Source organism: Sturnira hondurensis, unplaced genomic scaffold (assembly GCF_014824575.4).
Source record: "Sturnira hondurensis isolate 20B ecotype Veracruz unplaced genomic scaffold, ASM1482457v3 Scaffold0009244, whole genome shotgun sequence".
NCBI lineage: Eukaryota > Metazoa > Chordata > Mammalia > Chiroptera > Phyllostomidae > Sturnira > Sturnira hondurensis.
Genome location: NW_028081875.1, coordinates 3,290,561 through 3,307,030, shown reverse-complemented (window position 1 = coordinate 3,307,030; position 16,470 = coordinate 3,290,561). Strand labels below are relative to the sequence as shown.

The following is a 16,470-nucleotide window of genomic DNA, read 5'->3' as shown; positions in this document are numbered from 1 at the left end:
TGGATTTACATAATTAATGTGTTGAATATATCTATAGTACTCCTGAAGGAAATATGTTTAGTTTTCATATTGGGGGTGGTTGGAGCTTTTTTATTTTTGTAATTAGTGCCCATCATGCCCTCTTCTCCATACTCTGCTTTCTCTGTAATAGTAGTTCTGATGCAACTTATATGCAACATTCTTTGAAGATCTATAATATGCCTAGTGCTGCATTAGGCACTAGGGTGGAGATTAGCAAGCCAGTGACCTCTTGTTTTTATAAATAAAGTTCTCTTGGAATAGGGCCATATCCATTCATGTTCATATTATGACTGCTTGCACTTTACAAAGGCAGATAAGCATTGCTTGCTGGGGAGCATAAAGAAAATAGGTCTCAGCGCTCTTGAGTATAGTGTCTGCTTGGTGTAGGAGAAAGGAAAATGTGGAGTTTGGAGTGTAGAGGTTAGATGGAGAGTTAGCCTCTTGCCTTCATAGTTTGTTTTTGGGGGTCATCAGGTTATCTTCTGTAGTCTCCCTCAAACTTGACCTCCTGCTTTCTTTACCACTTATTCCATTCACTGTGGTTTTTTTACTTTAAATTTTATTTTTCAATTACACTTAACATCCGGTGTTATTTTGTATTAATTTCAGGTATACAGGATAGTGGTTAGACAGTATATATACTTCTATTCATGCTTCTGATAAAGCCCCTTTTTCCTGATTCACAGCATGTTTGTGTAGAATATTGGTAGCTTCTTTCCTGTTCTACTTTAAATCCCTTTTGATACCTTTACTACCAATTATAAATAAAAATTGAAGCCCAATTTCATCACTATCCCTCTCAAAGATAGCCACTGTCTTGACATTGGTGTTTATCCCTTGCTTTTCTCTATGCTTTCATTGCATGTGTATTCATCGCTGAAGACTACCTAATACTGTTTTGTCTGTGTGTGGTATCCTGTATATATATTTTTTTCCTGTAACTTGCTTTTTTGGCTCAGCAATATATTTGTGATTATCCTGCTCTATATCTTTGAATCTCACTAGTATCTGGCATTCCACTATATGAACATACCAGAGCTTATTAATATATTCAGTGGGCTCTTTTTTGCTAATTAAGTTGACTTCTTATTTTTATTTTATTTTTTAAAAGATTTTATTTATTTACTTTTAGAGAAGGGAAGCAAGAAAGACAGGGAAACATCAATGTGTGGTTACCTCTTGTGCACCCCCTACTGGGGACCTGGTCTGCAACCCAGGCATGGGCCCTAGACTGGGAATTGAACCAGTGACCATTTGGTTCATAGGCTGGCACTCAATCCACTGAGCCACACCAGCCAGTGCCTTATTTTTTATTTTTTAACAGCTTTATTGAGATATATATGATAGAGTTCACACATTTAAAGTATAAAATTCAGTCGTTTTTAGTATATATACAGAGTTGTATAACATTTACCATTATTCAATTTTAGAACATTTTTAGCACTCCCAAAAGAAATTTTGTGCCCATCTGCAGTCACTTCCTGTCTCCCTCACCCTTTGCCCACCTTCAGATTGAAGCCAATCTATTTCTGTTTCTAGATTTGTCTTCTGGATTGTATAAATGGTATCTTTTATGGTCTTTTGTGACTTTCACTTGGCTGGTGTTTTTGAGGTCCATTCGTGCATGATGTGGTATGTGCATAATGGGTATTTATTTATTTATTTATTTATCTTCACCTTCAGATATGTGTGTTGATTTTTTTTTAGAGACGAGAAGGGACAGGGGTAGGGTGAGAAACATTGATGTGAGAGAGGAAAATTGATTGGTTGTTTCCTTTATGTGCCCTGACCGGGGATTGAACCAGCACCATAGGTATGTGCCCTGACTGGAAATCAAACCCACAACCTCTGGTCTGTGGGAAGGTGCTCCCACCAGCTGAGTCACCTGGCCAGGGCCGTGATAAGTTTTTAAACTGTTCACTTACTTTTTTTTTTTGGCTGTTGTAAATAATGCTTTATATATATGGGGGAACTGGTAATTTTTTTAATGACTAATACTGTTTATAACAGTAAAAGTGTGATCTTATATTCTTATCATTTGCTGAAGCTCTGGAAGAAAAAGACAAAGGTAATGTTCATTACAAAAATGTAAGTGCCTCTAGGAGTAAGACACAGGCCTTAACCTTTTGAAGAACTCAGTGTGGTTGGATTAGAATGACAAGTTAATTATAAAACCATGGAAGAGTTATAAGTGAATAAACAATTCTGAGGAAATGCAGAAGAAAGAGTTAGTTTTTGAGATGATGTGTACAAAGTATCATAAAGTGACATTTGACTTCAATCTAGACCCTGGAAAATAAATAGGATTTTAGGAAATGGAGGTTGGCAGGGAAGGAAAAGGAGAAACAGTGTGCAGAGGCACTGAGAGATGATAGAGCATTTTCCAGGAACTGAGAAGAGATAAGGTGGGCCTGATCAATGTTGTGGCAGGACAGACTAGTAAGGGTCCAGGCTCATTGTTGTGCACCTGCTGCAGGAATCATTGGAAAAGTTAGGCAAGATTAAGACACAGCCACAGTTGTATTTTAGAAAGAAAACTGACAGCACAGATGGTAGACTGGAGATAGGAAAGTCTAGAGGTGAGGCAGTCCATAAAAGATTGTTCGATCTTTCGGGTAAGAGGTGATACTCTGATGTTGGTAATGGGAGTGGGAATAAGGGGAAGTGGAGATGTACTTTTTAGATTAAATTGACAGGATTTATTGATAATGGATGGCGAGGGAAAAGAGTTCTTTTTTTTTAAAGATTTTATTTATTTATCTTTAGAGGGGAGGGGAAGGAGAGAAATATCAATGTATGGTTGCCTCTCTGAGTCCCCTGCTGGGAACTGGCCTGCAACTCAGGCATGTGCCCTGACTGGGAATTGAACCGCGACTGTGTGGTTCGCAGGCCCGTGCTCAATCCACTGAGCTACACCAGCCAGGGTGGGAAAAGAGTTCTAAGATGATGATTCTCCTGTTTTTTCACCTGGACATCTGAATGAGTTGAGAGTTTGATAAATATCTCCCATGTAATTAGGGTTAATTTGTCGCATTGGAAGTTATTGCTTTCTATAGATGAAATATCTGTTTCAGTTTGCTCTAAGGAGTAAAATAACTTTCTATCTTATGATCCAATTCAGAAATGAAACAGTTTCATACTGAGCCTGGGATGTGTTACTTTAGACTTGAACAATCAAACTACTGTTAATTATCTCTTCCTCAGCCAAAAGAATGCAATGGTGTAAAGATTCCTGTTGATGCCAGTAAACCTAATCCAAATGATGTGGAGTTTGATAATCTGTATTTGGATATGAATGGAATCATCCATCCCTGTACTCATCCTGAAGACAAGTACGTAACCCATTTTTGTCACCAGTATCACAAGTTACAGAGGAGTAGTACTATGTTACATTGTTTGTTTGTTACCATAGACCAGCACCAAAAAATGAAGATGAAATGATGGTTGCAATTTTTGAGTACATTGACAGACTTTTCAATATTGTAAGACCAAGACGACTTCTCTACATGGCAATAGATGGAGTGGTAAGTAATAAAATAATTAACTTAGAATCCTTTGTTTTTTGTTTTTGCTATGTTTCTAGTGTTTATAGTGCAAGTTGGCTAAATAATGAAAAATATTGATTCTGGTCAGTTTGAGAAAAGCCTCATCCTTCAGTACTTCAGACATTTTTTGTGTGCCTCTTTTGTACCAGGTACTGTGAGATGCTGGAGATATTGATGACTGTCTTTGTTTTTTAAGGGCTTACCACTAAAGGGACAGAATCATAAGTCAATGAGTGCAGTTAGTTACCAATTAATGGGCTTCGTGAGCACTAAGTAACACAAGCAGGGTGTGGAGCAGAGGTGTCAGTCATTTCACCGGGGGCACGTCAGCCTCACAGTTGTCTTCCTTTGAAGGAATGTAATTTTAGGATTATAACTAATCATTAACCTAGGGGCAAGGAGCTCGGCACTGCCATGGGGTAGAAACATAGTACCGGGCTGGATAAAACAAGGTGGAGGGCCGGATTCAGCCTACTGGCCTTGTGTTTGCCACCTGTGGTGTAGAGGGAAGAGGGTTAGTGTTACTCAGGAACTTAGGAGATAGAGAGGAGGTGACTTCTGTCCCATTTCTCAAATGATAAAAAATAATTGGAGGTTTGTGGGCAGTGGAGGGGAATAGTTGGGACAGACATGGGGAAGAAGGACCTTCCAGATTACTCAGATGTGCCATTCCTTTGACCACACTGACACATTTTGATGACTACAGGTGTTTTAGATTAGAATGGGAAGCAGAACAATGGCTTGAGAACACCTTGCCTGCCACACTCAAGAGTTTTGATTTTATCCTATAGGCAGTGGATAGTCATCAAAATGACTTAAGAGAGGAATAACTTACTGACCTATGATAACAATACCAAGTTACTTAGGTTTTAAATAACCAGCAAACTACATTATCAGGGTTCAAGGATAATTAAAGTAAATCATCACCCTGAATTTATTTAGCCATACACAAATAGATTTTCTTTCTTTAGTGGGTAATAGAAAATAGTGGGTAATATAGAAAATATTTACCAAATATTTTCTATATTTAGTAATCCTAGTGGATAATAGAATGATTTCGTAAATTCAGAAAGCTTTGGATCCAAGAAGATTTTTTTCTGTGAGGTTCTATTTACTCAGTGAAAAATCTTGGCTACTTGATAACTTGTTAAGTTGTAGTTTAAGTGGAATAAAGAATAAAGGGAACAAGAATGTGTTTTATTTGGAGCATATTTCAATTCACATTTAGCTAAATTTCTTGTAGAAAGTCTTTAACTTTAGTGTGCTAGGTTGAGTATAAAACGTGCCTATTTTTATGTGTATGTATATGTATATGTTGTAAGACATTTTTTATTAAGATAGAAATGTAGATTGTAGAACTTGGTACTTGAAGGAGATTAGGTGATCTCATTTAACAGGAATGGGAACTATCTAAAGAGAAGATAAAATAACTTACAGGTATGGACAGGATACTTCAGAGTCCCTTCCAACCCCAGAACTCATTTCAGAAATGTCAAAACCTTATAGTCCAGTTCACGACAGTGAGGCTTATTTGGTGATTTGAATTACATTTGGTCAGAGTGATTTAAAAGTACTTTTAGTTAAAACCCTGCTCCCATTTTAACTGCTGTACCTTACTGTGGTGACAGTAGTAATTATGAACCTCACTCTGGGATATACAAAGTAGAAATGCCATGGGGTCTTACAGATCAAGAAGTAGTTTTCTTTTTTTTTTTTTTCTGTTGCTTTTATGGGGCATTGTGAATTTCACTGGAGACCATCCTTCTTTTTAGGCCTGGACATCTGTCTGATTCTGGTTCTGTAGAAACTAATCAGAAAAGACCCTGCTGGCTGGGTCTTTTAGTAAAATGAGCTTTCCTTGCTGGGAAACCATAGCCCAGTGGAACTGATGTTAGGTTGTGGGCCCTACAGTGTTAAGTGCTATGGCTTCACAGGATATTTGTCCATCTGACTGAGCTCAGCTTTTAGTTATTTGGTCCAAATTTAAGTTCTCAGGGCCTATTGTCTATTATGAAAAGATTGTTAGAGATATTACTTAACCTTTTCCATCTTAGTGTACTATTTTTATAAGAACAACTGATTAAAAATGTATAGGTTTAACTGTAAATATTTTTAATAGTATTATTTGAGTATGAAATACATGTTTTTAGGCACCACGTGCTAAAATGAATCAACAGCGATCTAGGAGGTTCAGAGCATCAAAAGAAGGAATGGAAGCAGCAGTAGAGAAGCAGCGAGTCAGAGAAGAAATACTGGCAAAAGGTAAAGAATATGCTTCTTGAAGTTGGACTTTTTACAAGATAAATGGAGAAGGGAATAAGGTGGTAGCGTTTTCTTATGAATAGGCAAAGTTTGAATTTAATTAGGTTTCCAGAATATCCAAGGAAATTTTATGTTTACTGTTGAAAAGTAGTTCATTGAACCCTTCACTCCAATTAATAAGCTTGTTCGTTTACACACTCTATAGTGAAAGGGAAACTTGGAAATAAAAGGAGGGAATTCTGATAGGAAGAGCACATTGTCAGTGCCTCTCAGGTCAGCTCTTAAGCTAACTTTTGTGCATCTATAAAACAAATACATCGAGAGTGCTTCTTATTTCTATGGGGTTGTGGGAAAGCTGCATTTCCGAAAATATTTTTCACAGATGGCTTGGTGGCTTGTTTATTGCTTCCCCTAAGAACTCGGCTCTCTATGAGGAGGCCTGGGATGACGTGATCCATATTTACAGGCTTTCACTTTCAATATAGGTTGATACTAGTGAGTGCTGAGGCAATGAGGTACCTAGGATTTTCCCATGGAGGGGATGTAGAATGGAGTGTAGTCATCTTTGTAGTTCCCTAAAGCCTTGACATTTCCGATGGGTTTATATGTAGGAATAGACTGTCAGCAAAGGGGAAGGTCGAGGTCCTGATACCCACTGGGACTGGTTCTCTCCCAAGACACCTGTGTATGAAACGGGGCATGGTTGTCATAGGGTGATTTGTTTGGTATTTTATTATATAAGGCAAGGAAAGCCATAATTTATTGGATAGAGGTATTGCACTTGGCAGTTGAAAAGAAAGATACCATAGCTCAGGCCTGCAATTATAATACATTTTTATGTTATTTTAATTTGCTGGAAGTATGCAAGTATATCGTCATTTAGCTGCAGCTTGTACTTAATACTCTAAAACCTGCTTGTATTTATAACAGGTTGTCTTTGATTTTAAAGATGTCTTCTGTCTTGAAAATGTTATGAAATATATTTCATAGATTTCATGAAATATATGAAATCTATGAAATATATTCTCTGAATATATGAAATATATGAGAATATGAAATATATTCTCTGTCTTGAGAATCTAATCAGTGATACAGAGGAAAAGTACAATTTTAAAGGATTTTCATTGCCATTTAGTTGGCAGTTTTGTTTCTTATATAAAGCTGTGATTAAACTCAGCATTTTAATTTTGTTTTATTAGCGCACCTTTATCCTAAGAACTTGCCAGAATTAAAACCCCTAATCCCATGTTTGTGTGTGTGTTTTGCTGCAGAGGGCATTGAAGAACATTAGCATTAAATATTTTTATGTAACAATGTAAGCATCTTTTGTGTGCTGTATATTGTTTTGCTGTCATGTTAAAGCTTAAATTAAATTTGAGGGGAGGAATCTTATTTCGTCCCAAACGGGAGAACATTTTTCCTCAGGTGAGAATACTTCTCTAACTTTTTGTTGTTGTTCTGGCTTAATATTGAGTAATTCACTTTTTTATGGGGAGAAGAAAACATTGCCTCTTTTTCTTTAGGTGGTGTTCTTCCTCCAGAAGAGATAAAAGAAAGATTTGATAGCAACTGTATTACACCAGTAAGTAGTCTCATACTTTTCCAACTCTTGCTAACTCTTAAGTCATAGGTTAATTTATTTCTTTGTTTCATTTTAGGGAACTGAGTTCATGGATAATCTTGCTAAATGTCTTCGCTATTACATAGCTAATCGTTTAAATAATGACCCTGGGTGGAAAAATTTGACAGTAAGTTTCACATTTTGGTACTTCAGAAAGATTAGGGTGATTATTTGAGCTTATACTTTGGTATGATCGATACTATTTGTACTTTATTCCCCCCATAAAATGCTAGTTGACTGATAGAGGAAGAAAAGTATCAAGAGTTATTCGAAATGGTATGCCTTACATGGTCCAGTTTTATAGACAGCAGAATTTTCTCTCAATGTCAAGATTGTCCTTTTATTATCACTATGAAGCCATAAAATTGGACTTAAAATTTTATTTTTTTAAAGATTTTATTTATTTGTTTTTGAAGGGGAAGGAGGGAGAAAGGGAGAGAAATGTTAATGTGTGGTTGCTTCTCATGCGCCCCTTACTGGGAACGGGACCTAGCCCACAATTCAGGCATTTGCCCTGACTGGGAATAGAACCAGTAACCCTTTGCTTCATAGCGTGGCACTCAACCCACTGAGCCACACCAGCTAGGGTGCAACTTAAATTTTAAAAATATATGTGTGTGTGTACATGAAAGTAATATTTTAGTATATTTTATTTATTATGCTATTATAGTTGTTCCACTTTTTTCCCTACTTTACCCACCCTGTATCCCCTTCCCTCCAGAATTCCCTCGTGTCCATGGGTTGTACATATAAGTTCTTCAGCTTCTTCATTCTCTATACTATTTTTACCCCACCCCCATCTATTTTATACCTACCATTTGTGCTTCTTGTTCCCTGCACCTTTACCCCCAGTCTCCCCTCTCCCGCTCCCTGCTGATAACCCTCCATGTGATCTCCATTTCTGTGATTCTGTTCTGGCTCTAGTTGTTTGCTTAGTTTGCTTTTGTTTTTTGTTGGGGTTTTTTTTTTTTTTTTTTTTTTTTTTGTTCAGTTGTTGATAGTTTTGAGTTTGTCGCCATTTTACTGTTCACAGGTTTGATCTTCTTTTCCTTAGATAAGTCCCTTTAACATTTCATACAATAAGGGCCTGGTAATGATAAACTTTAACTTGACCTTATTTGGGAAGCACTTTATGTACCTGCCCTTCCATTCTAAATGATGGCTTTACTGGATAAAGTAATCGTGGATGGAGGTCCTTGCCTTTCATGACTTGGAATACTTCTTTCCAGCCCTGTCTTGCCTGCAAGGTTTCTTTGAGAAATCAGCTGATAGTTTTATGGGAACTCCTTTGTAGGTTAACTGTTTCCTTTTCTCTTGCTGCTTTTAAGATTCTTTACTTATCTTTAATCCTGGGTAATTATGATATGTCTTGGTGTGTTCTTCCTTGGATACAACTTTTTGGACTCTCTGAGCTTCCTGGAATTGGCATGTTTATTCTCTTTGCCAGATTGGGAGAGTTCTCAGACCTTCATTATTTTTTCAGATAAGTTTTCGATTTCTTGCTGTTGCTCTTCTTCTGGCACCCCCATGATTCGGATGTTGAAACATTTAAAGTTGTCCCAGAGGTTCCTAAGCCTCCCCCCTTCTTTTTGAATTCCTGTTTCTTCCTTCTGGTTGAATGTTTATTTCTTCCTTCTGTTCCAAATCTTTGATTTGAGTCCCGGTTTTCTTCCTTTCACTGTTGATTCCCTGTGTATTTTTCTTTATTTCACTTTGTATAGCCTTCACTTCTTTATTTTGCATGTGTACTGAGTCATTTCTGTGAGCATCCTGATTACCAGTGTTTTGAACTCTGCATCTGATAGGTTGGCTATCTCTCCATCACTTAGTTCTATTTTTGGAGCTTTGATGTACTGTTTCGTGTGGGCCATATTTCTTTGGGCACAGCTATTACCTTGGAAGAGGTGGAGCTTTAGGTATTCACTATGGCAGGTAAACCCACTTTACTGTGTTGTGGTGCTCTCTGTGGGGGAGGGATCAGAGAGGGAACAATGGTTCTTACTCTCAGCTGGCTTTCAGTCACTTCCCCTGCTACCTACAAGTGCATTGGGCCCTTCTGGTGCTGATTCCTGGGTGGGTCTTTGTACATTTTAGGACCCTATTGGTTTCTCCAAGGGACTCTGCTGTGATACTGGGAGTTTCTCCGGTACCCGATACCCCCACAAGTTTTTACAACCAGGGATTTGAGACTTTATTTCCCTGTGCTGGATCCCTGGGTTGCACAGTCTGTCTTGCTTTCCATTTGTTTTTCCCAGTTTATCCACAGGCAAATGTGGAACTGCCTGATCCAATAGCAGCTGTTCATCCTTTCTTCCTAAGTTGCCTGTCTCCACACCTCCTACCAGTCTGGGTGAATGTTTCTTCTTTAACTCCTTGGTTGTTGGAATTCCATACAGTTCGATTTTCTGGCAGTTTTGGATGCTTTTGTTTTTAAATTGGCTATTGTCCTTCTTCTGGTTGTGCAAGGAAGCAAAGTGTATCTACATATGCCTCCATCTTGGCCAAAAGTCCTGAAAACAATTTTTAAATGAAAATTTATTAGAATCAAATTACAGGAGGATTAAATTTGTGGGTCTGCTTTTAAAGAATGGCTGTGTTCTCCCAAGTATTAAGTAAATGTAAACGAACTTTTATGTGATTTTAGATTTACAAGCTTTTTTCTGTACTAATTAGATATGGCAAATTATATTTAATGGATATCTTTTATTGATTACTCCTTGGTCTTACATGGTTCAGTGCTACATTTTTGGAAAGTAGTGAGAATAGTAGAAACCTGTGAACTTATCAGATATTCTAAAGGCTAAGAATTGACCCAAAGGTTACAATTTTCCTATTTCAGGTAGTAAATTATTCAATGAAATAGTTTGGGTGTTTAGTCACACATACACACACATCTTATTAAGGAAGATTTCCAGTTAATAGGACTATTTTAATATAATATTGTTATTTCAATTTATTTTTAAGATAGTTCTGTTGATGTTTGTGCCATAAAATTGAAAATGAGCTAAAAGTGTTACAACTGGTTTTTTATAGGTTATTTTATCTGATGCTAGTGCTCCTGGTGAAGGAGAACATAAAATCATGGATTACATTAGAAGACAAAGAGGTAAAGCTCACTTATAAATATTTGATTATATATTCTATTAGAAAGAAAGATAAACCATTATGTATAAAATGTTGAGTAAAATATGGTATTACCATGGTGTAAAACATTTATAAATACGTGCTTTCCCCTCTTTAGCCCAGCCTAACCATGACCCAAACACACATCATTGCTTATGTGGAGCAGATGGTAAGTTTCTTTTTGGGGATTTGATTGTCTTTGCTTACACCATAGCAACTCAGTGGCTTGGTGGATAGTAATGGGTTACTCATGGTAGCCTGGAAATTCTAAAATGCCTTGCCTATTTTATCTCTGATTGGGCCTAGTTTTGAGTTGTTTAACTTGTGATTAATTTACCTGTGTTTAATAATTTTTTACATTAAAACCTTAATATTTCTGCACATATCTTTAAAATGAAAATTTCCTAAGTGTTGACTCCTGAATGGGTAGTCTTAACTCCTAGGACTAAGTATCTGGAGGACATCTTGTTGCTGAGAACTGCAAGGAATTGTTTGGCTTTTTGGCTTTGCCATCTGTTTGTGTGCTCCTTTGGACTTTCCTTTGTGCTAGTGTCTTGGGTTTTTTTGGTTTGTTTGTTTCTTTTTTTTGTATTGTCCTGTACCTTTCATTATGGTAAGGAACTTCTCAAAATACTCACTGTTCTGTATTTTGTTGTTGATAGCTGATCTCATCATGCTCGGCCTTGCTACACATGAACCCAACTTTACCATTATTAGAGAAGAATTCAAACCAAACAAACCCAAACCATGTGGTCTTTGTAATCAGTTTGGACATGAGGTCAAGGACTGTGAAGGTTTGCCAAGAGAAAAGATGGGAAAGGTAAGAGTTTGAGGTGGTAGTTGCCTCATTCATAATTTTTTATTTTTTAAAATTCTACTTCTGTTATCATGATAAAATGCATTCTGCAGGAATTGGCAAAAAATAGGTTTATAGTTCATATGGAAAAGGACTCTGTGATTAAGATTATAATAATATAAGAATAAACTTCCGCATACACACAACTGTAAACCCACTTTTGCCCACTCCTGTATATTTTTATTATTAAAAAATACAATATTAACCATTTTAAGTGTACAATTTAAATAAGTATATTTAGGTTCTTTGTTTTCAAAATGGATAGAAAAGACTATGGTTAATTAGATTTTTACCTCTGCTCTGTTTCTCTTCACAGAGTTGTATCTTTTAAATCCCTTTTTTTTTTTAAGTTTTTCTCCCATGTTCTTTTTTTTTTAGACAATGATCTTTGAAGTCTCTCTGTCTCTCATTTTTTTTAAAGATTTTATTTATCTATCTTTAGAAGGGAAGGGAAGGAGAAAGGGAGAGAAATATCAATGTGTGGTTGCTTCTCAGGCGTCCCCTGCTGGGAATTGGCCCCTGTTGGGAACTGGCCTGCAACCCAGGCATGTGCCCTGACTGGGAACCGAACCGTGATCCTCTGCTTCACAGGCCCGTGTTCAGTCCACTGAGCTACACCAGCCAGGTTTTTTTTCAATTACAGTTCACAGTCAATAGTTTATATTAGTTTCAGATGTACAGCATAGTAGTTAGGCGGTTGTACAATTTACGAACTGATCCCCCAGATAATGCTAGTACCCACTGGGCACCGTACCTAGTTATTGTAATAGTATTGACTATTCCCTATGCTACATTCACCATCCCCCTGACTGTTCTGTAACTATCAATTTGTACTTCGTAATTTCTTACCTTTTTCACCCAGACCTCCAGTCCCTGCTTCCTGTTTGTTCTCTGTATCAGAGTCTGTTTGTTTTTTAATTAATTAAATTTTTTAAGGTTTTGTTTATTTTTAGAGAGAGGGGAAGGGAGGAAGAAAGAAGGGGAGAAACATCGATGCGGGAGAGATACATAGCTCAGTTGCCTCTTGCACACCCCCAACTGGGGACCTGGCCCACAACCCAAGAATGTGTCCCTGACTGGGAATGGAACTAGCAACGTTTTGAATCGTAGACCAGACTCAGTCCACTGAGCCACACCAACCAGGGCTCTTTCTGTTTTGTTTGTTTATTTTGTTCCTTAGATTCCACATGTAAGGGAATTCATATAGTATTTGTTTTTTTCTGACTTATTTCACCGAGCATAATACCCTCTAGATCCATCCATGTTGTTGCAAATCATAAGATTTCATTCTTTTTTTTTTTAATGGCTGAGTATTGTATAATATATATGTAGCACTTTTTCTTTATGCAGTTGTCTGTTGATGAGCACTTACGTTGCTTCCAAATCTTAGCTATTGTAAATAATCTTGCAGTGAACACAGGGGTGCATATATTCTTTCAAATGAGTGATTTGGATTTGTTTAGATAAATACCCAGAAGTGAAATGGTAGGTCATACAGTAGTTCTATTTTTAATTTTTTTGAGGAACCTCCATATTGCTTTTCATAGTGGCTGCACCAATTTTCAATTTCACAAAGTGCGTGAGGGTTCCTTTTTCTTCACATCCTCATCAACACTTTTGTGGATTTACTGATGACAACCATTCTGACAGATGGGAGGTGATATGTCATTGTGGATTTAATTTGCATTTCTCTGGCAATTAGTGATATTGAGCATCTTTTCATATGTCTACTGGCCATCTGTATGCCTTCTTTGGAGAAGTGTCTATTCAGGTCCTCTGCCCATTATTGAATTGTTTTTGGTGTTGAGTTGTCCAAGTACTTTATAAATTTTAGATATTAATCCCTTATGAGATGTATCAATATCATTGGCAGATATCCTCTCCATACAGTAGGTTGCCTTTTTGTTTTGTTGATGGTTTCCTTTGCTGTACAAAAACTTTTTAGTTTGGTATAGTCTCATTTATTTCTTGTTCCTTTTGTTTCCCTTTCCCAAGGAAATCTGTCAGAAAAAAATATTACTTACAGCAATGTCAGAGTTTACTGCCTACATTTTCTTTAAGGATTTTTATGGTTTCAAGTCACATTTAAGTCTTTAATCCAATCTTTTTACCAGAGTTGATTTTTATATAGTGTAAGAAGGTAGTCTGGTTTCATGTTTTTTGCATGTATCTGTCCAATTTTTTACAAGACTCTTTACTGAATAGACGGTCTTTACCCTATTGTATGTTCTTACCTCAATTGTCATGTATTAATCGACAGTATAGGCCTGGGTTTATTTCTGGGCTCTCTATTCTGTTCTGTTGCTCTATGTATCTTTTTATGCCAGTACAATGTTGTTTCAATTACTATAGCTTTGTAGTATAGTTTGCTATCAGATAGCATGATACCCCTCCAACTTTATTTTTCTTTCTCAATATTGCTGTGGCTATTTGTGGTCTTTGTGATTACATATAGATTTTAGGATTATTTGTTCTAGCTCTGTGAAAAATGCCATTGGTATTTTGATACTGATTACAATCTATAGAGTGCTTTGGGTAGTATGAACATTTTAATGATGTTAACTCTTCTTCTTCATGAGCACGGTAAATGTTCCATTTATTTGTATCTTCAGTCTCTCTTCATTATCTTAGAATTTTCCAAGTACAGGTCTTTTACCTTTCTAATCAAACTTATTCTTAGGTATTTAATTTTTTGATACAATTGTAGATGGGATTGTTTTCTTAATTTCTGTTTGTGGTAGTTCATTGTATAAAAATGCAATAGATTTCTGAATATTAATTTTGTAGTCTTCTAGAACTGAATTCATCCATTCTAGTAATTTTTTGGTGGATTCTTTTGGATTCTCTATATATAGTATTGTGTCATTTGCAGATAATGAGAATTTTACTTCTTTCCAATTTGAATGCTTTTTCCCCTTGTTTAATTGCTGTGGCTATGACCTTTAATATCTATGTTGAATGTAAGTTGTAAAAGTGGACAACATAATCTTATGGAGAATGGTTTTAGTTTTTTCCTCTTGAGTGTGATGTTAGAGTTTGTTGTATGTGGTCTTTATTATGTTGAGGTATGTTCCCACTAGTGATTCTTACTTTGCTGAGAATTTTTGTAATAAATGGATGCTGAATTTTGTCAAATGCTTTTTCTGTATCTATTTATATGATCATATGATTTTAAAGTTTTTTAAAAAGATTTATTTATTACCTTTTAGAGAGAGAGAAAGGGAAGGAGAAAGAGGGAAATATCAATGTGTGGTTGCCTCTCATGAGCCCCCTGCTGGGGACCTGGCCTGCAACCCAAGCATGTACCCTGACTGGGAATTGAACCGGCGACCCTTTGGTTCACAGGCCAGCATTCAATCCACTGATCCATGCCAGCCAGGATGATTTTAAAGTTTTTTAAAAAATATTTTATTTACTTAATTTAGAAAGGGGGGAAGGGAGGGAGAAAGAGAGGGAGAAAAACATCAATGCATGGCTGCCAGTCATGCACCCCCTACTGGGGACTGGGGACTGGGGACCTGGCCCACAACCCAGGCATGTGCCCTGACTGGGAATAGAACCTGCGACCCTCTGATTCTCAGGCTAGTGCTCAACTACTGAGCCACACAGCCAAGGCTGATTTTAAAGTTTCTAAGTAAACAAACGTTTTAAAGCATGCACACACTTTATTGCCACCTTTTCTAACATATCTTGAGCCTTAGATCTTATAGATAATAATGACTATTTCATATGATTTATTTGTAGGAGTTATTTGTTTCAATGATTATTCTTAAAAGGAACTATGAGCTCTGGCTGGTGTTTCTGATGTTTCTCTCCCACATTGATGTTTCTCTCCCACTCTTTCTCCTTCCCTTCTCCTTTCTCTAAAAACATAAATAAATAAAATATTTTAATTAAAAAAGGAACTATGAATAAAATATATTATACTTTTTGTTTTAAATATTTAAGTTAATATCGAACATGCTCACTTTCTACATATTTTGGGTTCCTTGATTATATCCAGTCCCCTTTCAAGGGGGTTGTATGTGTCTCACGATTATGGGACCTTTTAAAAAGACATGCTGAGATTGCTGGGGTGGGGATGCAGAGGCCAGTATAAGGGCACTGACTATATGATAATGGAAAAAATATAATAAAGATTATATATTTAAAAAAAACAACATGCTAAGATGGAGGCGTAGGTGGAAACACTGTGCCTCCTCGCACAACTAAGTTTAAAGACAACAAAGTTTTAGTAACAAAAACGCAACCAAAACAGACAGAAAATTGAACTGTATGGACAACAACAAACCATTCAGCCAGACTGGTAAGAGGGGTGGAGTCAGCGGCAGAGCCGGTCGGGCAGGAAAGATTGTTAGGTCAGACTGACCCAGGAGCGTAAGCAGCGGTGGTTGGCAGATCCCAGGTGTGGGGTGGCAACGGGTGGGCCCAGTGAGGGTGCAGGGTGGCTGGCTGACTACAGTCACATATTCGTGCACAGATAAAACAAGCTAAGGAGTGAACAGTGAGACAGATGACTGAGGCTAGGGCCCCAGTGACAGGAATTAGAGCCTGAAAGTGCCAATTGGAAAGACTGTGGGGGTTGAGGTGCCGGGAGAGGCTCCCAGGCTCACGGAAAGTTTGTTGGAGAGACGCACAGGGTCCTGGAGGGTGCACAAGCCCATGCATCTGGGAACCAGCACTAGAAGGGGCCAATTTGCTTGCAGAAAGCAGCAGAGGGGACTGAAATCCAAGAGAGAGTGTGGAATAAGCGCCATTGCCCCTCTCTGACCCCATCCCCACATACAGCATCACAACCCAGCAACCTGGGTTGCCCTGTCCTGGTGAACACCTAAGACTCCGTCCCTCATATGTAACAGGTGGGAACAGACCAAAACATTATGGCTCAAGAAGAACAGCTGACAGCCCCAGAGCCAATACTTCTAAGTGACCAAGATATAGCTAACCTATTAGATGCACTGTTCAAAATACTGGCAATCAGGATGCTCACAGAACTGGTTGATTTCAGTCACAAAATAGAGGTACAAATGAAGGCTAAAGTA

The 16,470-nt window shown here is 37.4% G+C and overlaps 1 protein-coding gene across 4 annotated transcripts in view; it reads left to right on the top strand.

Moving 5' to 3' along the window:
• The window catches only part of XRN2 (5'-3' exoribonuclease 2), a 113,978-nt gene that overhangs the window by 20,219 nt on the left and 77,289 nt on the right, over window positions 1–16,470 (top strand). For 2 of the 4 annotated variants that reach the window (XM_037057012.1, XM_037057010.1), the window contains exons 2-10: window positions 2,069–2,089; window positions 3,226–3,353; window positions 3,434–3,545; window positions 5,717–5,828; window positions 7,352–7,410; window positions 7,487–7,576; window positions 10,483–10,555; window positions 10,691–10,741; window positions 11,235–11,392. In XM_037057012.1, coding sequence (XP_036912907.1) covers window positions 2,069–2,089; window positions 3,226–3,353; window positions 3,434–3,545; window positions 5,717–5,828; window positions 7,352–7,410; window positions 7,487–7,576; window positions 10,483–10,555; window positions 10,691–10,741; window positions 11,235–11,392 — 804 coding nt within the window. The remainder of the gene's footprint in view (window positions 1–2,068; window positions 2,090–3,225; window positions 3,354–3,433; window positions 3,546–5,716; window positions 5,829–7,351; window positions 7,411–7,486; window positions 7,577–10,482; window positions 10,556–10,690; window positions 10,742–11,234; window positions 11,393–16,470) is intronic. The other 2 variants (XM_037057013.1, XM_037057011.1) reach the window with 1 other exon arrangement.